The 25,364-nt window shown below is 48.4% G+C and overlaps 1 protein-coding gene across 2 annotated transcripts; it reads left to right on the top strand.

The window, feature by feature from the left end:
* Positions 1 to 11,450: 11,450 nt before the first annotated feature.
* On the top strand, positions 11,451 to 24,875 carry COG1 (component of oligomeric golgi complex 1; the record flags this gene model as incomplete). Of its 2 annotated transcripts, none has more annotated exons than XM_079725635.1 (14): positions 11,451 to 11,780; positions 14,724 to 14,968; positions 15,104 to 15,285; positions 15,431 to 15,601; positions 17,875 to 18,031; positions 18,680 to 18,890; positions 19,262 to 20,053; positions 20,597 to 20,743; positions 21,210 to 21,371; positions 22,207 to 22,334; positions 22,806 to 22,914; positions 23,335 to 23,444; positions 23,525 to 23,603; positions 24,691 to 24,875. In XM_079725635.1, 14 exons carry the CDS (start codon positions 11,466 to 11,468, stop codon positions 24,826 to 24,828), a joined length of 2,946 nt encoding a protein of 981 aa, XP_079581761.1. In that variant the 3' UTR covers positions 24,829 to 24,875. The 2 variants fall into 2 exon arrangements, with proteins under 2 accessions (XP_079581761.1, XP_079581762.1); XM_079725636.1 differs by having other exon boundaries at positions 11,466 to 11,780; positions 24,688 to 24,875.
* Positions 24,876 to 25,364: the final 489 nt, after the last annotated feature.

The following is a 25,364-nucleotide window of genomic DNA, read 5'->3' as shown; positions in this document are numbered from 1 at the left end:
AATAAAGCCTTGCCTGAATTTCTTGTCTGGCCTCTGATCAATTTCTATCGATTAAGGAGGCCAAGAATCCTGGTCGGGAACACTCCCGTGGCTGAATTCAACCAGAGCTGGAAGGTAAGAGGGCCAAAGGAGGCAGTGCAGAGAGGGCAGCCTCCAGAGAGGGGCACAGAACGGATGGGGTGAGGGATGGAGAATCAGGATGTGGCCCCTCCTGAGACACCCCCCTTCCTCGGATCCCAGCACTCTCAAAGCTGCCCACCGTCTACTGGAATAGCTGGAGCAGGCTCATTAAAACTTCCACCGAGGTACAGGCATAACTGAGAGGCCCTCGGGGCCTTCCAACGTTAAAAGCACTCTCTAAATTCCGAGAAGAAAAACTGGATTTTCAGAATATAACCACTGGACAGCTTGGGAGCTGCAGAGGGGATGAAAGATTAGAGCAACACCCGCTCACACAGGATTCCAGGTGGTCAATACCCAAAGATTCTGCTTTGGGCACGGCCGATGCAGAATGCACCTTCATGATCTCCCTTTGCAAGATGTAAACTCATCAGCACGACTTTTCAAATTCCAAGGTCAAGTAGTGCACTCTTCCACAACCGCCACCTATACCAAAAGCATATCAAAAAGCCCAGGCTATTCAATACATTTTAGTCAACTGGTGGCATTTTCCCCCAAACTCTATTTGCAAGGACCCAAATTGCAAATTTTCTGGAGCCTGAGGATTCAGTCTTTTATCATCCAGCCTTGGGCCAAGCAAGTTGTTTCTGATTTACCTAGTACAACTTCAAATACAACAAAAACAAACAAACTTCATGTCCCAGTAGAAATAGAGCTTCCTGCAAGCATACCTCCTCCTAAAACCCTGCAGTTTCCTCAGGGATCTGATTTCCCCAGTCGGAGCCTTTGAACTCTCAATGTGCTAAGACCTCCTTAGTTGACATTTATAATTTTAGGTTGTGTGAATCCCAGGATGGGATGTGATCCTGACAATGGCTCATCCCTAGGAAAGGCAGACTTGAAAACTGCTTCCTCCCAAGTTATTTCTCCAGTTATGCTGTATCCAAGAGGGAAATATCCCACCAAACCGTCATCATTACAGCTGAATATTCTCAGGAGGCAGCTACGGGTGCCTGGCCACAGTACTTCTCTAGGTAAGGAAAGGGCAGGATTACTGTAATAAAACAACTTCTCTTATAGATCTGTCCTTAAGTTGAAAATATTCAGCCACACTGGAAGGGACCACCTTCCCTTGAACTTATCCTGACCCTCAGGATTGCTGTCCTGGAGTATCAACGTGTATGAACACACTCATACATAGCCCAGAAGCAACAGGATAAGGGAATAAGAAGGTTAAATGGACAGGAGTCTATTCTAATTCCATAAGTAACATTCAAAAGCCCAAAGAGGGGCTTCCCTGGTGGCGCAGTGGTTAAGAATCCGCCTGCCAATGCCAGGGACACGGGTTCAAGCCCTGGTCCGGGAAGATTCCACATGCTGAGGAGTAATTAAGCCCATGCGCCACAACTACTGAGCCCCCGTGCCTAGAGCCCATGCTCCACAACGAGAAGCCACCACAATGAGAAGCCTGCGCACCGCAATGAAGAGTAGCCCCTACTTGCCGCAACTAGAGAAAAAGCCCGCGTGCAGCACCGAAGACCCAACGCAGCCATAAATAAATAAAATAAATAAATTTATTTTTAAAAAATTCCAAAGAATTCACATATTTTGGGGGAGACAGGAGGGCTGATCAGATTATGAATTAATTCAACATTTCTGAAATTAGAGTAATGAATCTATTCCTTTCTTTCATAGGAATTCTAAGGTAAGGTGTACTTTGAATATTTACAGATTTGTCAGCATACCAATAAATTACTTTGCTACATAGTTAAATTATTGTTCATGCACTCAGCAAGTATTGAATGTCTGCTGTGTGTCAGACACTGTTCTAGAAGCTGGGAATTTGATGAGATAAAAGACAGATGAGATCTCTGCTTTCTGTTGTAGGGGAGACACTCAACAAACAAAAGCACAAATAAATGAACATGTAATCACACACAACACAGTGACAAATGCTATGATAAAAATACATAGACAGTAAAGAGCGGTTCCTAAGGTCATGGACCCCAGAGCCAGACAGCCTGGTTTATATCTCAGCTCTGCTACTTCCTCAATCATTTGGGGAAAATTATACAATCTCCCTTGGCCCCAATTTCCTCTTCAATAAAGTGGAGATAAGAACAGGATCTAATACAAATAGATGGAGAGACATACCATGTTCTTGGATTGGAAAAATCAACATTGTGAAAATGACTCTACTACCCAAAGCATTCTACAGATTCAATGCAATTCTTATCAAACTACCACTGGCATTTTTCACAGAACTAGAACAAAAAATTTCACAATTTGTATGGAAACACAAAAGACCCCGAATAGCCAAAGCAATCCTGAGAACAAAAAACAGAGCTGGAGGAATCAGGCTCCCTGACTTCAGACTATACTACAAAGCTACAGTAATCAAGACAGTACGGTACTGGCACAAAAACAGAAAGACAGATCAATGGAACAGGATAGAAAGCCCAGAGATAAACCCACACACATATGGTCACCTTATCTTTGATAAAGGAGGCAGGAATGTACAGTGGAGAAAGGACAGCCTCTTCAATAAGTGGTGCTGGGAAAACTGGACAGGGACATGTAAAAGTATGAGATTAGATCACTCCCTAACACCATACACAAAAATAAGCTCAAAATGGATTAAAGACGTAAATGTAAGGCCAGAAACTATCAAACTCTTAGAGGAAAACATAGGCAGAACACTCTATGACATAAATCACAGCAAGATCCTTTTTGACCCACCTCCTAGAGAAATGGAAATAAAAACAAAAATAAACAAATGGGGCCTAATGAAACTTAAAAGCTTTTGCACAGCAAAGGAAACCGTAAACAAGACCAAAAGACAACCCTCAGAATGGGAGAAAATATTTGCAAATGAAGCAACTGACAAAGGATTAATCTCCAAAACTTACAAGCAGCTCATGCAGCTCAATAACAAAAAAACAAACAACCCAATCCAAAAATGGGCAGAAGACCTAAATAGACATTTCTCCAAAGAAGATATACAGACTGCCAACAAACACATGAAAGAATGCTCAACATCTTTACTCATTAGAGGAATGCAAATCAAAACTACAATGAGATATCATCTCACACCAGTCAGAATGGCCATCATCAAAAAATCTAGAAACAATAAATGCTGGAGAGGGTGTGGAGAAAAGGGAACACTCTTGCACTGCTGGTGGGAATGTGAATTGGTACAGCCACTATGGAGAACAGTATGGAGGTTCCTTAAAAAACTACTAATAGAACTACCATATGACCCAGCAATCCCACTACTGGGCATATACTCTGAGAAAACCACAATTCAAAAAGAGTCATGTACCAAAATGTTCATTGCAGCTCTATTTACCATAGCCAAGAGATGGAAACAACCTAAGTGTCCATCATCGGATGAATGGATAAAGAAGATGTGACACATATATACAATGGAATATTACTCAGCCATAAAAACAAACGAAATTGAGCTCTTTGTAATGGATGGACCTCGAGTCTGTCATACAGAGTGAAGTAAGTCAGAAAGAGAAAGACAAATACCATATGCTAACACATATATATGCAATTTAAGAAAAAAAAAAGTCATGAAGAACCTAGGGGTAAGACAAGAATAAAGACACAGACCTACTAGAGAATGGACTTGAGGATATGGGGAGGGGGAAGGGTAAGCTGTGACAAAGTGAAAGAGAGGCATGGACAAATATACACTACCAAATGTAAAATAGATAGCTAGTGGGAAGCAGCCGCATAGCACAAGGAGATCATCTAGGTGGTTTGTGACCACCTAGAGGGGTGGGATAGGGAGGGTGGGAGGGAGGGAGACGCAAGAGGGAAGAGATACGGGAACATATGTATATGTATAACTGATTCACTTTGTTATAAAGCAGAAACTAACACACCATTGTAAAGCAATTATACTCCAATAAAGATGTAAAAAAAAAAAAAAAAAAAGAACAGGATCTAGTTCAGAGGGCTTTTTGTGAGAACTGAATAAGGTAATTCATATTCAGAGTTTTTAACACTGGCTGACATTTAGTGAGCGCTTTATAAACGTTAACGTTTCCTACTTTAGATTGGAGTGGCCCAGGCAGGCTTCTCAGAGGAGGGAACCGCCATGTGAAGATCTGGTAAAAGAAATAGCCAGAGCAAAGGCCTTAGAAAAGAGTGAACCAAGCCTTGTTTATGAAACAGAAAGAAGACCAGTGAGGCTGGAATAGAGCGAGAGAGGGGTGGGATGGGATGGGGCCAGGTCATGCAGGGTCTTGAAGGTCTTTGACAGGAGGTGGAACCTGACCCAGAGGGCTGGGAAGCCACTGGAGGTTTGAAGCAGGGGACACACAAGGCCTGATTTATACTTTTGAAAGATTCAGCTTGCTTTTATAGTGAGGAGAGTCACTAAAGGGACAGGAGTAGAAACAGGGGGAATTAGAAGGTAATTTGAGGGACTTCTCCAGCAGTCCAGTGGTTAAGACTCGTGCTTTCACTGCAGGGGGCGCGGGTTCGATCACTGCTCTGGGAACTAAGATCCTGCGTGCCACGTGGGGTGGCCAAAAAAAAAAAACTAAAAGAAAAAGAAAGGTAATCCGAGTGGCTCAGATGAGAAGCTGATGACCTGGACTCGGGTAGTGACAGTGGAGATGGAAAAGGACAGGGATATATTTTGGATCTGGGGTCAGCAAACTATTGTCCATGGGCCAAAACTGGCCCTCTGCCTGCTTTTGTCAATGAAATGTTATTGGAACTCAGCCACGCCCATTCATTTACCTACTGTCTACTGGGGATTTCCTGCTACAGTGGCCTTGTAGAATAGTTGTAATGGAGACCACAGGGACTGCAAAACCCATTGACTATCTGCCTCTTCATAGTTAAATTGCATCAACCCCTGTTTTGGAGGAAGAGTCTATAGGATTTGTAGATGGACTGGGTGTGGATAGTGAGAGAGAGGGATGGAGGATTATTCCTGGGTTTTAGCCAGGAATAACTGGGTGGTGCCACTTCCTGAGATAGTGACTTGGAGAAGAGTTCAGGATGGATGGCAGGAAGAGAATTATTATTTTGGACATGTTAGATTTGAGACTTCTCTTAGACATCCAAGTGGAGAGTCTAAGGAGGTGGCTAGATGTATATATAATCCAGGAGCACAGGGCTGGAGTAACAAATGTCGGAGTCATCTGCAAACATCTGTTCCGTTCTCTCCATTTCCACTGCCATCATAATTTCCATCTGAACCACTGGAGTAACCCTGTAACTCTTTAGGCGATAGGACAGGATGGAATCACCTAGACAGGGATTGAAGACCAAGAAGAGACCAGTGCTAAGGCTTGAGCCTGGGTCCATCCAACATTAGGAGGTCACACAAAGGAAGAAGAGCCAGCAAAAGTGATTGAGAAGACAGGCCTAGTGAGGTAAGAGGAAAGCTAGTGGAGCGTGTCTTAAGAGAAATCAAAAGGCAACTGTGTCAACAAGGGGCAGGTCAGCCGTGCTGCTGAAAGGTCCAAAAACTGAGAAGTCACTACCGAAACTGACAAGATGGGGAGGGAGGTCTTTTAGTGGATGCAGTGATGATGCGAGGATCCCTAATGGATGGAGTTGGAGAAGAGAATGGGAGGTGCCTTGTGGAGACAGCAATGACCAAAGGACAAGACCATCCGTTGTGATGAGGAAAGGAGAAATGGGCGGGGGCTGGAAGGAGACTGGGAGACAAAAGAGCATGTTTATAGAACAGGAGATACTAGGGAATATTTCTGAGATAATGGGAACAATCTAGCTGAGAAGGAGAAAATTATGGAGGAGAGAGAAGGGGGTGAGATCTTTGAGAGGTGGGAGGGGTGAGACCCAGAGTTAGATTTAGTAGGTTTAACATGAGGACTTTCCTGATTACTTCTGTTTTCTCCATACCTGTGAGAAGGCTCATCAGCTAGGGTGGAACGGTGGGGAAGGGGGAAAGACAGTGTAGGAGACTTGAAAAGAAGTGAGAGCTTGTGTCAGAATCATTGGCTTTTCATCAGATACCTTTTATATCCTCCACAGCATCCAACACAGAGCTAGTTACAACAGGAGGTACTCAAATACACACTAATTTAGGGTAAAATGCTTGGAGTGTGATTTTTCGATATCACTCTTTTTTGCGGTACAGGGGCCTCTCACCACTGTGGCCTCTCCCGTTGCGGAGCACAGGCTCCAGACGCGCAGGCTCAGCGGCCATGGCTCACGGGCCCAGCCGCTTCGCGGCATGTGGGATCCTCCCGGACCGGGGCACGAACCCGTGTCCCCTGCATCGGTAGGCGGACTCTCAACCACTGCGCCACCAGGGAAGCCCCGATATCACCCTTTCTAGTCAAGGTGTTGAGAATGTGTGTAGCCCAGACATCCAGGCTCCCTCTATCAGGTGTGACGCCTGCCGGGCTATTTGTTGAAGGCAGGGTCTCAGTTATCTGCAAACAGTTAAGTCAAATAACCATCCCTTCTATGACAAATGTCACCTCCAGGTGACACAGACTGATAGACGTTGACATGAAGATGTTAAGACTACCTCTCGTGAGGCTCTCTTATCCCGTTGGCATGTCAGCCAAGGGAAGGGCAAACACCAAATGTCTCAATCACACCGTAACTCAATCTTCTGTCCGGCCCCTCACACTCCTTTTACTGACACAGTCTATCCTTTACCAGATCAAATTTCCCTTTCTTTGCTTTGCCCTCTGTTAATTTGTTGTCAGATTCCTCTCCGTTTTCTTTTTCTACCATCTTGCTTTCTCCCTTGCCATTTCTCCGAGCTGAGCCCGAGTTAAATTTATTTTAATTTTCCTCAGTTACTCTGGCTCTTCCATTTATCATCTCTCCTCTGGTGTGCCCAGCCCCCATTCCCTCTTCATCCTATGAGAAAACAGGCTTCCCTCCAACATCATCCGAGTACAGACAGATGTAAGACTCAGCAGCTTCACGCTTCATACTGCACACTGACAGGCCAGAGACGCAGCTACCTTCCCTAAAAGAAGAGGTATTGAAACAAGGCATCGAAGGGGCTGTGACATAGGTGAAAACTGTCTTACTGCTTTTAGTATTTCAGCTATTAGGCAACTGATGGCAAAAGATTATTTTGCCTTTTCTAATGTATCCTTTGAGCAGATACTTTGTGCTTATGTGACATATATGTATGACGCCATTCACTCATTTTGCAAATATTTATTGAATCATTTAGTCAGGGAGCCAAGGTCCAGATGCTAGACCACATGATGCATAAAAGGAGGAGGACATGTGGTAGCTGCAAAAATCTGTTTTCAAAAAACCATTCTATTTTAGGCATGATGCTGGCTTGTTTGCTATATTTCTATTAAAAAGTAGGGAGAAATCTGCCCCCTCAATGTTCTGAGTGAGATAACAGTGCTGATGGGCCCAGAGAAAGTGAAACTATCAGAACATGCTCCCAGTTTTAAAAGACAGCCCTCAAGCATGCCGACAACTTGGCTCCCAGGCATGGCCACCCCAAATCACTGGAGAGCCGCTCCAGCTTGGGTCCCCCGACTGCCTGTGCTTTTCTTTTTTAAATAATTTTATTTTTTAAATTTATTTTTGGCTGCGTTGGGTCTTCACCGCTGTGCGCGGGCTTCCTCTAGTTGCTGCGAGCCAGGGCTACTCTTCTTCTCACTGCGGTGGCTTCTCTTGTTGCGGAGCACGGGCTTTAGGCACACGGGCTTCAGTAGTTGTGGCTCGCAGGCTCAGTAGTTGTGGCTCGCAGGCTCTAGAGCGCAGGCTCAGTAGTTGTGGCGCATGGGCTTAGCTGCTCCGCGGCATGTGGGATCTTCCTGGGCCAGGGATCGAACCTGTGTCCCCTGCGCTGGCAGGCGGATTCTTAACCACTGCGCCACCAGGGAAGTCCCTGCTTGTACTTGTAAAGCCCCACCTTTAGGCAAAGGGCAGGAGGCAGTGTGGGTACCATCTGAATTTTGCTTCAGAATTGTTTGGCTCTTCTGGCTCTTGATGTTCTGAAATTTTCTTTGAAGCTAACAATACAACAAAGATCAAGGACTGTAGAGTCAAACTAACTGGGATCTGAAGACACACTCTGCCACTGGCTACCTGTGCAATCTCAGACGGACGCCTTAGTCCTGCTGGACCTTGTTTTACCAATCAAATGAGTGTAAGACCACCTATGCTATAGAATTATTGCGAGAATTAAAAGATATATGCAGAGTGCCTAGGTGGTGCTCCAAACCACAGCTATTATAACTGGCAGAATGCCTAGGTTTGACTTCAGGAGCCCAGGGTGATCTACACGTAATCTCTCGAACTTAAATACTGGATGCTTAAAATTCTACCCAAAAAGATTTAACGTGAAAGGAAGAAAATCTGACATCAAGAGCTGCCACAAGATACACACATACGCACTCATCTCTAAGCCAAAATTAAAAGATGGCAATAAAACGAGGAGGTGCTCTTACTTGTGTGCCTCCCTGAGACAAAAAAAAAAAAAAAATGAGTTCTCATCTCTGCCCCTGGTTCAGCCCAGTGCCTTGCCCAGCTCCTGAAGCCGAGCTCTTTGCCCACATCCTGGTTTTATGGGGCGACAACGCAGAAGGCGTTAGAAGAAAGGGCTGCCTCTTCAATGCCGGGGGAATGGGAAAGGAGATGTGGGGAATAAAGAGTCGAAGACACAGAGCTTTCGCAGCACCCAGGCAAGAAGCCGGTTTGGTAACAGCCTCTGTTAGGCACTTGGATCTGCAAGCAGAAGAGCAACAGTGGCATCTTCAGGGCAGCCCGGTGAACTTGGCTAGGGAAGCAGAGAGAAGGGGTAGGGAAAGCCCTGCCTTCAGAACACACTCTGCGGTGATGTCAGCTGACGAGCTTGCCTTTCCTCTACCTGAAATGACAGGTGTGTGCGCAAGTGCCAGCCACCCGGTGCAAACCCTAGCTGATTGTTCACATTCCTCCCTCTTGCCGTTTGAAAGAGGCCAGCCAAACTCTCGTGGAGCTGGAAACTCGGGGAGTCTGAGTCAGTTAGGGTCTCTAAGGCAAGCAATTGAAAGTGTTTTTGCTTTCCAAAGAAATGAAATTTATCAATAAGTTATCAGACGACTCATAGAATCTCTGGGAAAGTTGGGGAACCAGGCTCAGCGAACAGACAGGGACAAAGGGAAGCTAACCTTCAGAACCCAGAATCGCCTCAGGGCGATTCTGGTGAGGAATCATTGTGGTCACCCATAGCTGTCACCAGCACCACCGCCGGCACTGGCAGCTGAGCGCTGCAGCTGGATTCAATGTCTCTGGTGTCCCTGGAGACTGGATGTTTGCAGGGGACGCTTCTGTCACCATCAAAACGAAGTCTCCACTGTCCCTGTTCCTTGACATCACTAGCTCTCCATCTGTAAAGTCCTAGGTGGGACTTGCCTGGTGGCCCACTGGTTAAGAATCCGCCTGCCAATGCAGGCGACACGGGTTTGAGCCCTGGTCCGGGAAAATCCACGTGCCGCGGAGCAACTAAACCCGTAAGCCACAACTACTGAAGCCCACGCGCCTAGAGCCCGTGCTCTGCAACAAGAGAAGCCACCACAGTGAGAAGCCCACACACCGCAATGAAGGGTAGCCCCCACTCGCCGCAACCAGAGAAAGCCTGCACGCAGCAACGAAGACCCAATGCAGCCATAAATGAATGAATGAATGAATGAATGAGTAGTATCTTTATAAAAAAAATAATAAAGTCCTAGGTGGTTGTGTCTGATTGGCTGATCCCAGCTCAGCTGTAAGGGGAACAGATCTTGCCGTAAGGCGGTAATTTTCTCAAACACAGAAAAGAGGTTCTGCAGGTGGTGGGAAGTCAAACACCAACAAGTGTCCCTACAGAATATGGCACTGCAGTGACAGCAAAGTGCACTCCTGCCACCAGGGAGTGCTCTGAGTTTGTGGGAAGTTGTGTGACAAAGTAGAAAAGGAATTCAGAATTCTAGGTCTAAGGGCTGATTCTGTCCCTTAGTAACCATGTGACTTGGGCAGGAATAAATAAGCTTCTCTGTTTTTTTGTCATGCATAGAATAACTATTCCTACCTACTCTGCAGGGCTGAAGTGTATCGGAGCATTTTGTGGACAGGCTTTGAAAATGACACTGAGTAAAATCTGTTTGCCTCTCTGGGGCCCAGGTTATCCACCTGTAAAATTCCCTAGATTGTCGGGCTACTGTGAGGTAAACTAGAATATTATAAATGAATGGTTTATTTACAGGATTCACCTCAAAATAATGGAGGTGGTGGGAGGGAGAGGGAGCGGGTAGGGATATACATGAGACTGACCGTGACTTAGTAAGTATAAAACCCAGCTGGTGGGCCCATTATACCATTCTCTCTACATTAGTGTGGATATGAAATCTTCAGTAATAAATGCTTTTTTTTAATGAAGGGTCTGGGAAATACTTAGAAGAGACAGGCCACACTCTCCAAGTTTCATTATCACAGAGTCAGTGTTAGGCGTCCTCCCCCCAACCCGGCTCCATTGCCCCACCCCCAGGCGTTGTTTCCTCAGGCATTTGGGTCGTTTCCTCACTGCCCACTACCCTCCTCCCCAGACTGGTGCCAGTGTAAGGTTATATCAGGGAAAACATCTTTGATGGTATAACACTGGTTTGAAACACAAAACGAAAACCCCAAAGAAATAACCAACAACAAAAGAAAACCAGAAGCAAACGAGCGCGCACACACCCCTTAAGGGACAGCCTGTCCCGGCGCTCAGGCCCGGTCCAGAGCGTCTGTGAAGTTACTTTCCAGTGAACAAAAACGGACTCACGCTTCCCTTTTCCTAACATTGCATTCGGTGGATGACCAGAGTAAATAACCAATAACAAGGACGCCCCAGAAGGCGGCACGCCGAGAGCCAGGGGTGAGGGTCCAGCACCTACGGTCAGCATTGTGCGCCCACCCGGCTCCCCAGCCCGGCCAGGACACAGGGGCGGCCGAGGGAGCCTAAGGGAAGGGGACCGGCCGAGAGTGCAACTGCGCCGTCTCAGGAGAAGGACCCCTGTCCCGGGGCCGCGATAGACCTAATGAGGGACCCGAGCATCCCGAGAAGTCGTTACAATCAGACCGTGGGCGCTTGGTTATAATTACCTCCGACTTGGAAAGGCTCCACCGCGCTGGGAGGGACTTCAGATCCACGAGAGGATGGACCCGCAGAGGAACTGCCAGCCTTCACGAATCAACAACCACAGTTTTCCTTTAAAAAAATGCCGCCCATCGGCGGTCCAGCCCCTCGGCCGCCCCGGTGCGCCCCGAACAAGCATGGCCCTCAGCGGGCCGGAAGCGCTTCCGCCCCCAACCAAGATGGCCGCCGGGCGGAAGTACCCTGTTGGGCGGCTGACGGGTCCATCATGGCAGCTGCGGCTACCTCCCCCGCTCTGAAGCGGCTGGATCTGCGGGACCCCGCGGCGCTTTTCGAGAGCCATGGAGCGGAGGAGATTCGCGGGCTTGAGCGCCAGGTTCGGGCCGAGATCGAGCACAAGAAGGAGGAGCTGCGGCAGATGGTGGGCGAGCGGTACCGCGACTTGATCGAGGCGGCCGACACCATCGGCCAGATGCGCCGCTGCGCCGAGGGGCTGGTGGGCGCCGTGAAGGCCACCGACCAGTACTGCGCCCGCCTCCGCCAGGCCGGCTCGGCCGCGCCCCGGCCGCCGCGGGACCCGCAGGTCAGCCCCGGGCCCCCGCCCCCGGCCCGGCCGCTCCCACCCCCGCGGGTCGGTCGGCGCCCCTGGCGGGGCCTCACCTGCCTCAGGAAGAGCCCCTGCCGCCCCCTGCGCTCGGCTCCTGGGGGGACGCCCGCGGTCCTTCCCTTGCTGCTGACCCGTTCTCCACGGTCCCTCGGCCGTCTCCTCAGGAGCCTTCCCGCGCTTCCGGGCCTCGCCCCCCTCACCTCACCCGTGGGGTCGCCGGGCTTGTCTTCCCACCTGAGATGGAGACGCCAGGGGTCTCTCGCTAGACAGTTCAACTTGTTCCCTGTATCACGTTTCCTGACATTGTTCCTGGAACAGAGTTCTCCCGTGTTGACACTTTCCCCCCAAGTCGTGCCTTCCTCCTCCCAATCTTCCTCCCAGCCCCGTCCCCACCCCACTCCCAAGAATAACTCCCACGGCCCCAAAGAGCTCTGCGGGAGTCGTTGGAGGCTAGTAACCGGCCACCAAGCTCTCGTCTTTTAAATGTTTTTTTTTAATCTTTTTTTTTTTTTTGCGGTACGCGGGCCTCTCACTGCTGTGGCCTCTCCCGTTGCGGAGCACAGGCTCCGGACGCGCAGGCGCAGCGGCCATGGCTCACGGGCCCAGCCGCTCCGCAGCATATGTGGGATCCTCCCGGACCGGGGCACGAACCCGCGTCCCCCGCATTGGCAGGCGGACTCTCAACCACTGCGCCATCAGGGAAGCCCCTCTCATCTTTTAATAGCGGAACATTTGCATCTTAAGGAACTCAGGTTATTCTAATCAGGTGATCCGAAGTGTTCCCCCTGCCTCCCCCCGCCCCAGACGCTAATGATTAGACCCAACGTGGAAGAATGCTGATCCTAACAGTGGAGCAGCCTTTTGTACTCCTAAAGAACGTTGACTTAGGGTGGCAAAGTGAAAGGGTGTGGAGAGTGAGAAAGGTAAACACTTGTCCTTAAACCTGGGAGAAGATCCTTGCAGCGACGTGGAAGAAGACATTGCAAAAGTACAGTTTAGCTCCAGTTTGGAGCTTTTTAATAGTCTGGGTTTTAGAAAAATGCAGGTCATTAGGCTGGGCTCACACGATAGAACCATAGAAGATTGGAAATTCTTCGCTAATTTCTGAAATGAGAGACTTCATCCCTCCCTAAGCTAATTTGTGCTGGCTTGTTTTTGGAAACATTTATTTTTATTCCTGTTATATCTTATTTATTCTCAGTCAAACCCACAAAAATTTGAGTGCCTTCTGTGTTCAAGGCACAAAGAATCAGAAGTCTGCTCTAAAGGAGCTTACAATCTAGTTGAGAAATTAAATCCATGAAAAGTTGATGAGAAAAATGTAAACAATTTAGAATAGCAGAAGAAGACATTTTAGGATAATGGGTGATTGATTCCCAGAATAATTGTGTACATTGACCATAAGAATTCTGAAGGAAGTCACTTCAGGCTTGAGTCCTCAGTTAGGAGAGGCGTTTAGGATAAATGAGATTTGGAATAGGGGTGTGGAGTATGTGAACACAATTAAAACCAAGTGTCAATTTGATTAAAGCAGGGTTGGTCAACCTTGGTGCTGTTGACATTTTGAACTGGATCATTCCTTGTTGGAGATGCTTATCCAGGGCATCGTGGGATGTTTAGAAGCATCCCTAGCTTCTTCCCACTAGATGCCAGTAGCACTCCAGTCCCCCACTGTGGTAATCAGAAATGTCCCCAGAGATTGCCACATGTTCCCTGAGGGATGAAATCCTCCTCCTCCCCACACATGAGAACCAGTGGATTCAAGGGTCCCTAGAGGGACTTCCCTGGTGGTCCAGTCTTAAACACGGGTTAAGACTCCATGCTCCCAATGCAGGGGGCCTGGGTTCGATACCTGGTGAGGGAACTAGATCCCGTGTGCCGCAACTAAGATCCCATGTGCTGCAGCTAAGACCCGGCACAGCCAAATAAATAAGTTTGTTTTTTTTTTTTAAATGGGTCCCTGGAAGAAAGCAGTGGAAAGACAGGAAACCCTTGACCACCAGGCTAAGATACTAGGCAGTAAGGAGCCTTCTAGAACTGAGCAAAGATACGATCTAAATGGCCTGTGAAGAAGGTGAACTTGACAGCAAAGGAAAAGGATAGGTTGGAGGGGACAGAGAGTGAACACAGCGCAAGCAAAATGTTTTTGGATTCCTCGAAGTGTGAGATGATGATGACTTGCAGTAGAATCATGGAAGTGGTAGCAGAAACCTAGGTCGTAGAGATGTGGACAGAACCATCAGAAGGACCTGAATTTCCTGGGATCTGGGGCCAGAGTGATGGTATATGTGAAGATGCTGAGGGAGGTCAGATGGCTAAAGTTTTTGGTAGGGAGATGAATTTAGTTTTAGATACACTGATTATAGAATAGCAGCGAAAGTTCCAAGGGGAGATGTCTGGCAGCGGCAGAAGAGGCTCGACGGGGGTTCAGGGCAGCGGGAGGACTAGAAGATGCGGTGGTGATCTGCCTGGAGCTGGCGCTTCAGGGAGGAGAATCGTGAAGGAAGAGGACAGACCGAGATGAGTGGAACGTGAAGATCTGGTGGAAGGTCGGCGAAGAGGAGCAGCCAGCAAAGAAGCCCACGATGCCCTCAGAGCAGCAGGAGAGAATGTAGGGAGGCCGAGTGCCAAACAAGGGAAGGGGAGGGCTCACTCGAGGGGCGGAGCATCGGCTCCCTGATACCCTGTCTGTGCGATGACCAGATGCCCCTCCATGGGATGGAGCAAAGGTGCAACCGGTAGGAAAAGCTTGACTCCAGTAATTCTGCTACACGAACCTTGGTGCCTTGCTGAGCGGCATTGAATCTGGCTTCGTGGAAGCTTTGTACCCTCCAAATAGCCCCATACTTCTCCCCTAGCCGGCCCCACACTGACCTTGCTTTTGTTTGTCCTCACTTAGCTCTGTGCCTTTCCCTGCAGCCACAGCAGCCGTCCCAGGAGAAGTTCTACAGCATGGCTGCCCAGATCAAGCTACTGCTAGAAATTCCTGAGAAGATCTGGAGCTCCATGGAGGCCTCTCAGTATCTCCACGCCACACAGCTCTACCTGCTCTGCTGCCACCTTCACAAGCTGCTCCAGCTGGATTCTTCTAGTTCCCGATACAGCCCTGTCCTCTCCCGATTCCCTATACTCATCCAGCAGCTGGCGGCGGCCAGCCACTTCCGGTAAAAAGACCTTCTCTGGTGATGGCCATACTCCACCACTCCAATTTTATGGAGCGTGTCTCCTTTCCTGATGTACTGGGGTTCTTCTCCCAAGATGTAAAAAGCTCCCTGTGACCTCTGTCATCATCTCTCTAGGTCAGCCATCCTGCACGAGAGCAAGATGCTGCTCACATGCCAAGCCGTGTCCGACCAAGCCGTGGCCGAGGCCCTGTGCTCTGTGATGCTCTTAGAAGAGAGTTCTCCGCGCCAAGCCCTAGCGGACTTCCTGTTGGCCAGAAAGGCAGCTATTCAGAAACTGCTCAACCAGCAGCACCACGGTGGGTATGGCTGCTCTCCACAGTTTGGGCCGTAAACACGGGGATGGAGCAGAACCAGCTGAGGGAGGCCAAAGCTTCCACAGCGTTCTCTGTTTCTAACTTTACTGAAGGAAAATTGGTAAAAGAGGATGGCTTCTCCTCGTAGGTGCTGGTGTCAAGTCTCAGATTTGCTCATTAGTGGAGTTGCTGGCCACCACTTTGAACCAAGCTCACGCTCTTTTCTACACTCTACCGGAAGGTCTGCTGCCAGATCCATCCCTGCCATGTGGCAGGCTCCTCTCTACTCTGGACAACGTCACAGGCCAGCATCCTACTGGTAAGCTCTTAGCCAACCGCTTTTATTTTCTGGTTCATTCATTTACTGAGCATCTGCCATCAGCCAGTTACTGTGCTGGGCTCTGGGGATACAGCAGTGAGTTGGATGGATATGGACCCACTTTCATGGAGGTCAGAGTCTAGTGGTAGAGGCAGATGTTGAACTTGTGGATATGCAGATATCTGCTTACTATCAATATTGGTCATTGCTATAAAGGCAGAGTACGACTTGACTTGGTAGCACTGAATGGAGGGACCAAGACCAGAGACTTCCTTGGGGACAGGATATTTAAAGTGAAACCTGAAGGTTGAGTAAGAGGTAGTCAGGCAAAGAAGAGAGTTCCAGGCAAAAGGAAGAGGAGGTGCAAAGGTCCTGAGGCAAGGAGGATGTTAGTATATGAGGAACTGAAAAAAAGCAGGGGAAGCTGAGGGGCAGTGGGTGAGGGGAGGAGTAGCACGAGAAGACACGTAGCCAGTTTATCGTTTGGGACCAGAGAATATACAGCGCCGTGTGAACAGAGCAGTGGATAGCCTTCTAGGACCTTCCGGGCTTGGTGGTCCTCCTGTTATAGGTTCCCGTGCACCCTGTACTTTTATTTGGCAGCATTTGTCCCAGTTGGAATTAAATGCGTTTGGCTTTTATGCGCCAGTGGTTCCCCCTGGGGCTGGAGTGGATGCTGAGAGCTCACCATGAACCAGGTGACAGACGATGGGGGCAGTAGAGATGGAGCTGATTGGGCAGCTCCGACATGTGTTGAGCAGACAATTTGGTGAGGGATTGGCTGCGGAGGGTGTGGAAGGAAGGCGTCCAAGTTTACTAGAAAGGAGTTTTGTGTTTTGTTATTGAAGTATAGTTGACTTACAATGTTAGTTCCTGGTGTATAACAAAGCGATTCAGGTATATATTCTTTTTAGGCTTCTTTTCCATTACAGTTTATTACAAGATACTGAATATAGTTCCCTGTGCTATACAGGAGGACCTTGTTGTTTATCTGTTTTATATATAGTAGTTTGTATATGCTAATCCCAAACTCCTCATTTATCCCTCCCCACCCTTTTCCCCCTTGGTAACCATAAGTTTGTTTTCTATGTCTGTGAGTCTGTCTTGTAAATAAGCTTGTCTGTATCATTTTTTAAGATTCCACTATACGTGGTATCATACGATATTTGTCTTTCTGTGACTTACTTCACTTAATGTGATAACCTTTAGCTCCATGCATGTTGCTGCAAATGGCATTATTTCATCCTTTTTTATGGCTGAGTAACATTCCATTGTACATATGTACCACATCTTCTTTATCCATTCATCTGTCCACGGACATTTAGGTTGCTTCCATGTCTTGGTTGTGGTAAATAGTCCTGCAGTGAACATTGGGGTGCGTGCATCTTTTCAAATTAGAGTTTTCGTCTTTTCTGGATATGTGCCGAGGAGTGGGATTGCTGGATCATATGACAAGTCTATTTTTAGTTTTTTAAGGAACCTCCATACTGCTCTCCATGGTGGCTGCACCGATTTACATTCCCACTGACAGTGTAGGAGGGTTTGACAAGGAGTTGGTTTGAAAGGGCTGCTCAGTTTACTTTTGAAAATGTTGCCTTGGAAACAGCTGAGACCTTGGAGTGGGAATGTGGAGTGGAGAGGCGACTGGGGGTCCAGAAGAGAGCAGTGAGCGGTCTGGCCGGGGAGACACACACGGTGCGTCTGCAGTGGCTGTTGTTTGAGGCCTTGGGGTGGATGACATCATCAGTAAGAGGAGAGGATGACGGAGGACTGAGCCTCAGGAAACTCCAGAACTCAGAGGTCAGACGGAGGAGGCACAGCCAAAGGTAGAAGGGAAACGAGCAGAATGTGGTGACAGCCCGGACAGAGATGTGTATTAAACATTTCAGACAGAGATGTGTATTAAACAGTCTCATTTCTGGCTTACTTTTATCTTTCAGCAGAAGTTCTCCCAACGGAAGAACTTGCAATGGAAGTTCTACTTATAAAATGCCAAGCATTACATAGCCCTCATTTTCCTCCTTTCCATTCCTTTCCTCTCTGTCTGTTGCCTTCTCAACCAATAGGATGGCAGAGTTGGAGGGAAGCTGCCACACTCCCTCCCTGATGAGGGGAGGCCTGGACTCTGTGCTTTCTTTTTCCCCCTATTTCAGGAGTCTAGTCTGGCTGCCCAGAGGAAGACTGGATGATTTTTGGAAATTCCTTCCAGGTCCTTTATTAGTTTGCTGTTCAAAGGATGGTCCCGATGACCTCTCCCTTGGCCCTCTCCTTAGGAAAGGGCATTGGTGTCCTGCAGGAGGACATGAAGCTGTGCAGCTGGTTCAAACACCTGCCTGCGTCCGTCGTCGAGTTCCAGCCAGCTCTCCGAACGCTTGCGCGTCCCATCAGCCAGGAGTACCTGAAAGACACGCTGCAGAAGTGGATCCACATGTAAGTAGCCAGAGCTTTCCTGGCGGGGGACAGGACCCACCCAGCCTCTCCTGTGACCACAGGAAGGAGGGAGAGCCCTGATCGTGTGGATGGTGCTCTGGGTCAGGCCAGCCCCACCTCAGCCGTCTCTCACTACCCTCACGGCGCTTAGCCCCCGCTGGGAGAACCAAGAGGGAATTTGTCTTTCAACATGTGACATAGGGGATTTTAGACCCTCTTCATGTTAGAGTTCTGCCACTCCTATGCTTTTATTTAGTGCAGTGTTGTGTGTGTTTGTTTTTTTTAATTGAGGTATAGTTAATTTACAATATTGTGTTAGTTTCAAGTGTAAAGTGATTCAGTTATACATACATATATATATATACTTTTTCAGATTGTTTTCCATTATAGGTTATTACATGATATTGAATATAGTTCCCTATGCAGTACAGTAGATTCTTGTTTACCTGTTTTATATATAGTAGTGTGAATATGTTAATCCCAAACTCCTTGAAGTGTTTATATATTTATAAACACTCTGATACATAATAGATATTTACATAGTACGACCCAGGTAAGAGGTTTTCAAGTGGAGTCCAGCTATTTTTCTTAATAAAGGTGTGAAAACCACAAAACTAATGAAGCCCAAGAAAAATGATTTTGTTGCAGGTGTAATGAAGACATTAAAAATGGGATCAGCAACCTGCTTATGTACGTGACGAGCATGAAAGGTCTCGCGGCAATCCGGGATGCCATGTGGGAGTTACTTGCCAATGAGTCGATCCATCACAGCTGGGATGTGATCTGTCGGCGGCTTCTGGACATGCCTCTCTTGTTCTGGGAGGATTTGATGCAGCAGCTGTTCCTTGACCGACTGCAGGTGAGGTGGGAAATCGCGTGGTCCAGCTGTTCGGTGGCCAGTCCCGGTGTGATCTTTTGTCTGGGGAGATTCCCGCCACCTCCTAAGTATATTCTTTCCCTGCCGACTTACTCCAGGGGTGACTCTTCTGGATAATGAGCCATAAAGATGAACAGATTCTGGTGCTGAAAAAGAGGCCAGGCCTCTGACGGGTGGTTGGGAACATGTCCACGTCCATCAGTGACGACATTGTTCTCTGCCACCACCATGCCATCTTTCTGAGCGTGGCGGAGAACACTGGATGTTGGGACAGATTGCCACTTAGTGCTCTGGTTTTGAGATTCCCTGCAAAGAACTGGGATTTGAAGAACTCTTCTCTCCTTTGCTTTCAGACTCTGACAAAAGAAGGCTTTGACTCCATCTCCAGTAGTTCCAAAGAGCTCCTCATTTCAGCCTTGCGGGAACTTGAAAGTAGCACCAGCAGCTCCACTTCAAATAAGCACCTCCAGTTTGAGCATAACATGGCTCTCTTCCTCTGGTCCGAGAGTCCCAGCGACCTGCCTCCCGATGCTGCCTGGGTCAGCGTGTCAAACCGGGCTCAATTTCCAGGCAGTGGGCTCTCCATGAAAGCACAAGCCGTTAGCCCTTGTGTACAGAGCTTCTGTTCTGCCCTAGATTCGAAACTGAAGGTGAAACTGGAGGACCTCCTGGCTTACCTTCCCTCTGGCGACCCGTCACCCCCCAAGGATGTCTCCCCCGCGCAAGCCAGGAACTGTGCCTTTGACAGGTACGCAGACGCGGGGACTGTGCAGGAGATGCTGCAGATGCACTCCACGGCCTGTGTCAGGCACATCACGGACTGCATCCAGGCGGAGCTGCAGAGCATCCAGCAGGCTATACAAGGGCAGCAGGACGCTCTCGACGGGGTCAAGCTACACTCGGTCCTTTTCATGGCCAGGCTCTGCCAGTCACTGGGAGAACTGTGTCCCCACCTGAAGCAGTGTATCTTGGGAAAATCAGGGAGCACCGAGAAACCAGCAAGGGATTCTAGGGCTCTGAAAAAACAGGGGAAGGGGAAAACTCAGGAAATAATTCCCATGCAGGCCAAGTGGCAGGAAGTGAAGGAGCTCCTCCTACAGCACAGCGTGATGGGCTACAGGGTCTGGAGCTCGGCGGTTGTGAAAGTGAGTGACATGTAAACGTATTCCTTCTGTGCCCGCCAGGCAATCCCCATTTCTGTCCCCTTTTTGTCATAGTCCAGGCTGGCCAAGCTCAATAAGGCCTTTCAATAGTAAGGGAATAACAATTCTTATTTCACACAGTTATTTTCATTTATCTCTGCCAGATAGCTCAAATGTAAAAACTTTTCCATTCGTTTTAGCCTACATTTTATAGACAGAAACCCTGGGTTGTTTTCCTTCCATCTGATGAGAATGAAAGACTTTCTCCCTGGACAAGGGTCTCTGTTTTCTGCTCTTCAACCTAAATATCATTGTCTCCACTGGTGTCTAACTTAAGAGGTGGCCCCTGACATCTGTAGGGTAGTTGGCAACCAAATCCCCGTTGCTGGCATCAGCAGTTAGTGAGAAGAAAAGGGACGTGTGCCACTCGCCATCCCACACACAGCACAAGCAGCAGAAGCTGGTCTCAAGATGACTCAAGTAGTTTGAAACAAACTCCACAAAGGATCTGAGTGGCCTATATGGATATTTGCTCTCTATTACCAGGTTTTGGCTCATGGATTCACCCAGTCATTACTTTTAGATGATGCTGGCTCAGTCCTGGCCACGGCCACCAGTTGGGATGAACTAGAAATCCAGGAGGAAGCAGAGTCTGGCAGCAGTGTCACGTCCAAGATCCGACTGCCTGTCCAGGTAAGTAAGGGCCACCACGAGGGGCCCCCCACTGGTAAGGGGAAAACCTGCTCTGTGGAAAGGACCGAGACTTGAGAAATAATCATTCAGCATACAGCTTCTGAGGAAGGGCTGCAAGTAACATGTGTAACTTTCTACTCTGGGGGCAAAGAGGGCGTAGGGCCAAGTAAATAGGAGACTGTTCGAGGAGTCAGTTCATGAGTCTTGCCTTTTGCAGCACAGACTCTGCTAATTACAGAACCACTCACCCTAAAGTGGAAACAGCAATGGAAAAACAGGGTGCCAGGCCACCAAGGAAATGACAGCAGACGTCACTTGTATCTGTTCACTGGTCTGCTCTGAGAGGGGCTGACTGGAGGGGTCAAGGTCCTGGCGTATAAGCCTAGGTAGGGTAAATGAATCCACTCTTAGCCCGTCTTGCTGCGTTGGTGCAAGTTGGCAACTGGACATTCCTTTGTTCTTTTAGCCGTCCTGGTATGTACAGTCCTTCCTGTTGAGCTTATGCCAGGAAATTAATCGGGTTGGAGGCCATGCCTTGCCCAAGGTGACACTGCAGGAGATGCTGAAAAGCTGTCTGGTTCAAGTAGTAGCTGCCTATGAGAAACTCTCAGAAGAAAAACAGGGGAAGGTAGGTGTGTCAATTTTTTCCCCTTAAAAACAAAAACTGTAGCTTTTTCTTGGGTTTGGGCGGTTCACACCCAGGGATTCCAGGTGATAAGGACCACTTGCCCCGCTATCTAATCGGTAGTGGCTTCCAGCTCCTCGACTTCAATCACACCCATTCCCAAGGGTCAAGCTGGTCATCACTGAAAAGGCAGTTCCGTACCAGTGGCAAGGATGAAAGCCTCAAAGTTTTTTTTAAAAAGACCTGCTTTCCAAGCCCAGCACTGCCACGTGGTCCCTGCAGGCTTTGGGCAGATCATTAACCTGTTTCCTCAGGATGCAGCGGGGTCACGTGCGCTGCTTGGGGGGCCGGGGGGTAGCGCGAAGGCTCAGGAACAGTAGCAAAGCACAGCAGACCCGCGGTGGGGCGCTCCAGTCGCCCAGCCCTCCTCACCCGTAGCGCTCCGCAGCCCTCTGCCTTTGGCGCGTACTCCCATTGCATTACTAACATTTTTCAGACAGGACCAGCTCCTGACTTGCGAAGGAGTTCAGATTAAGTCTTCTCTCCTGAGTTTCCTCAAAAGGCCTCTCCTTCATGCCAGGAGCTTTTTTCTTTTAAAATGACTGTCTACAGCACCTGAGACCTTTTTTTTAAGGGCCGGGTCTCTTCCCTGCCATTAGGTTTTTCGTTTTAAGTCCAGGTATCTAGCATAACTTATTTTTGTTGTTGTTATGAGGTTAAACTGGCCTTCTGAGTATAAAAAGCTTCTGAAATAACCAGCAGCCAAACCCTGAAGCTGTTTATTCTCAGATAACAAGTCATCTCCCTTAATGGGTGGGGACGGGAAATTCATTTGCAGAAAGAAGGTGCATTTCCAATGACCCAGAATCGGGCACTGCAGCTGCTTTACGATCTGCGTTATCTCAACATCGTTCTGACGACCAAGGGTGAAGAGATGAAGAGTGGCCGCAGCAAACAGGACCCCAGGTAGGTATGCTCACCCTCCCGTGCATCTCTTCCAAACCTGCACAGCCCTTTGCTGGGAAGCCACTGGAGTCAGCCTCACGTTGCCCATTAGTTGTGTTTGTTTTCAACAGTAAGGGCTCATGTTACCAGCAAGATAAAGAACGACCACCTGCTGGATAGACTCCACAGTCAAGTGTAGTACATGGAATCTCATGCCTCTCTTCTGAGTCAGCCTACCAACTGTTGGGTGTAATTTGAGCCTCCGGTACCCTCCCCAGAAACAACCTGGGGAAGTTGTGGACTGGACTTAGACATCCCATCAGGTGAAAACTCCTGAGGATCATTTAAGCTCAATGATCAGTGACAACTGGGGCTAAGCCAGCAGTTAAGGAGAACAGACCCAGTTCCAGGGCTTGTCTAGCATTACAACACCCAAAGATTGGTTTCTGTCCTACAAAACGTGGCAAATGACCCACTCGATCCTTTTTTCAGAGTTGAGAAAGTGGCTGACTACCTTGAAGCGCTCATTGACCCGTTTGACCTGGACGTTTTCACACCGCACCTCCAAGGCAACCTCAACCGCCTGGTGCAGCAGACTTCTGTAAGCCCAGGGAGAACAGGGGCTCAGGTTACAGCACAGACCTGCCCAGCACAGGATGCTCCAGGACACAGCGGGGAGAGGGGCCAAGACACAGAGCTGAGTCGTTACAGGGGCCGAAAAGAGGATTAGATGAAACCTCAGGGCTGAGGCAACCCTGGGATGACCCCTTAGTTGTGAATAAGGGCTATTCAGGTTTTATCAAGGCCTCAGAAAGAGGAATACAATCAAAGAGCTATTCGACTGGAGATTCTGACCTGTGGGCAGTGATAAAGGTAATCTTGGAGCATTAACACACTCCAAAGAGCATTTCCCCAAAAGGATGGTTAGAAGCAAAGTAGTGATTGATTACTGACAGAATTTTCTTTTAAGCGGACAGTACAACACCCAGCCTGTTACTGTGCTCCGCCTCTTGTCTGGCAGGTTCTCTTTGGATTGGTGACGGGTACAGAGAATCACTTCACCCCCAGGAGCAGTACGTTCAGCTCCCAGGAAGCCCATAACATACTGCCACTAGCGTCAAGTCAGATCAGGTAATGATTCTGAGTGGTTCCTGCCGGGGCCCCAAAGCTTCCTGGTCCTTCTACTGAAACGCCCTCATCTTGTCTTGGAGGTTTGGACTTCTTCCACTGAGCATGACAAGCACTCGAAAGGCCAAATCAGCTGGCAGAAGCATCGAAACCAGAGCCCAGGTTAGTGAACAGAACGAGAGGTTCATCCCCAGCGATCCTGCCCCATCTCCCACCAAACCACCCGATCAGCTCCCCTTTAAATAACCAATAAAGAACCAAATGACAGGATGCACTAGTGCTGCTTTTAATGGCGGCGCAATATAGAAGTACACGGTGTTACTAGCTTGAGCTAATAAGAGGTTTTAAGAGATGCCCACTGACACTATCAAGTAGCCTCATAATAGAAATGTATCTCAGGCTGCCAAGGCTGTAGCAAATACGCAGGACGGGATGGAGAATACTTCTTGTGTTTAATAGGGTAAGAGAGTTAACTGCTAACCCTGCGCTATGACTGTACTTATTTGGAAAAACAATTGCTTTGTTCCAGTGATGGTTTCACCTCTCATTTCTTTTAGTCGGGTGGGAAATACAAGGAAATGTGCTTTCTCAAGTTTACATGTTCTTGTTAACACACGTTTTGTTTCAGTAGGCTGCCACCCGTTAAGCCTGCGGGAGTCCTCCTGGGTATTTCTGAAGTGTGTTGTGTACGCATGTGTCTGAGAGCTCCAACAGCTTGCCTCCTTCCAGCATTTAATCCTTGTTTGCTTTCTGATTAGACAAAATATTCGCCAGGTATCCTTTCCATATTCCCTGCCATCAAACCCAGTAAGATCCAAAATCCTCCGTCAAACATCTGGTTTTAAAACTTGGGAGATGGTAGTAAACAAAAAAAAAAAAGTTTTTGCACAAGCCTCCCACTCTGTAAGCCCAGGCCTGTGCTGTACCTTTCCCTCACAACTCTCCGCTTCTGCTTCAAGTAACTGACCTTTCAGCTCTACCCGCACGAGAGGAACCAACCATGGAGAGAAGGTACACGTTACCTCTTCCTACAGTCCTCAGCTTCAGATTTTACTTCCGTCACGTACTACAATCTCCTTCTGCCCGTGTCCTTTCCCAACCTGGACTAAGAGCAGAGTCCCCTTCTAGAGCTGTCCGTGCTTCTCAGATCTGCTGTGTGTGCCGTGTGGACCCCAAGCGGAGTGCAGGGCGAGCAGGCCGGGGGTCCAGTAGACGCTAAGGCACTTTCCTCTACGTACAGCGGCAGGCTGCTGTCCCCCCGGCACTCTCCCGAGCAGATGACCCGACGCACGCTGGCTCCTTGTTCAGACAGCTTGTCACCGAGGAGGAAGACTCGTCTGCGCCCTCACTGTTCAAACTTGGGTGGCTCTCTAGTATGACCAAGTGACACGGGACAATCCATCTCTCTAAATAAATACTCCTGCATTATTTCTTCTAGAAGTGCCTCTGCTCATTTGTTTCTAAGCCACAACAGTCTTTCCAGTTGCCGTGGTGGAATGGGGCCCCCTGGTTCCCGTTGGGGGTTAAGCATAAAGTGAATCCTTGTCCAATAGTTTCACAACACGTGTGACTTCAGACACCAGTTCAGAGAGCTTACACTGTGTCAGCCTTCACCAGCGCCTTAATTCTCGACACTACAAGGCGGAATTATCAGAGAGCACACACAAGCTGCTGCTGGACAAGTCTGTGAATAAGACAAAGTCATTTACGTTATTCCTTGACTGTCCGAACTGAGCAGTGTTTCCTAAGTCTGAGATGTAGGCTCTGGAGGAATAACGGTAACAAGTTTATCTGGGGATCCAAGGGTCTGAGAGACCTTCTCTCTGGAAATACAAATATATAACAGAGAGGACGGTTACCAGGGCGGGTGCTGACTTTATCATACAGTCCGACTGCAATCCGGTGGTTCTCCTGTCACAGAGG

Source organism: Hyperoodon ampullatus, assembly GCF_949752795.1.
Source record: "Hyperoodon ampullatus genome assembly, chromosome: 19".
NCBI lineage: Eukaryota > Metazoa > Chordata > Mammalia > Artiodactyla > Ziphiidae > Hyperoodon > Hyperoodon ampullatus.
Note: the sequence above shows the minus strand (reverse complement) of the source record. Positions and strands in the feature narration are given on the sequence as shown.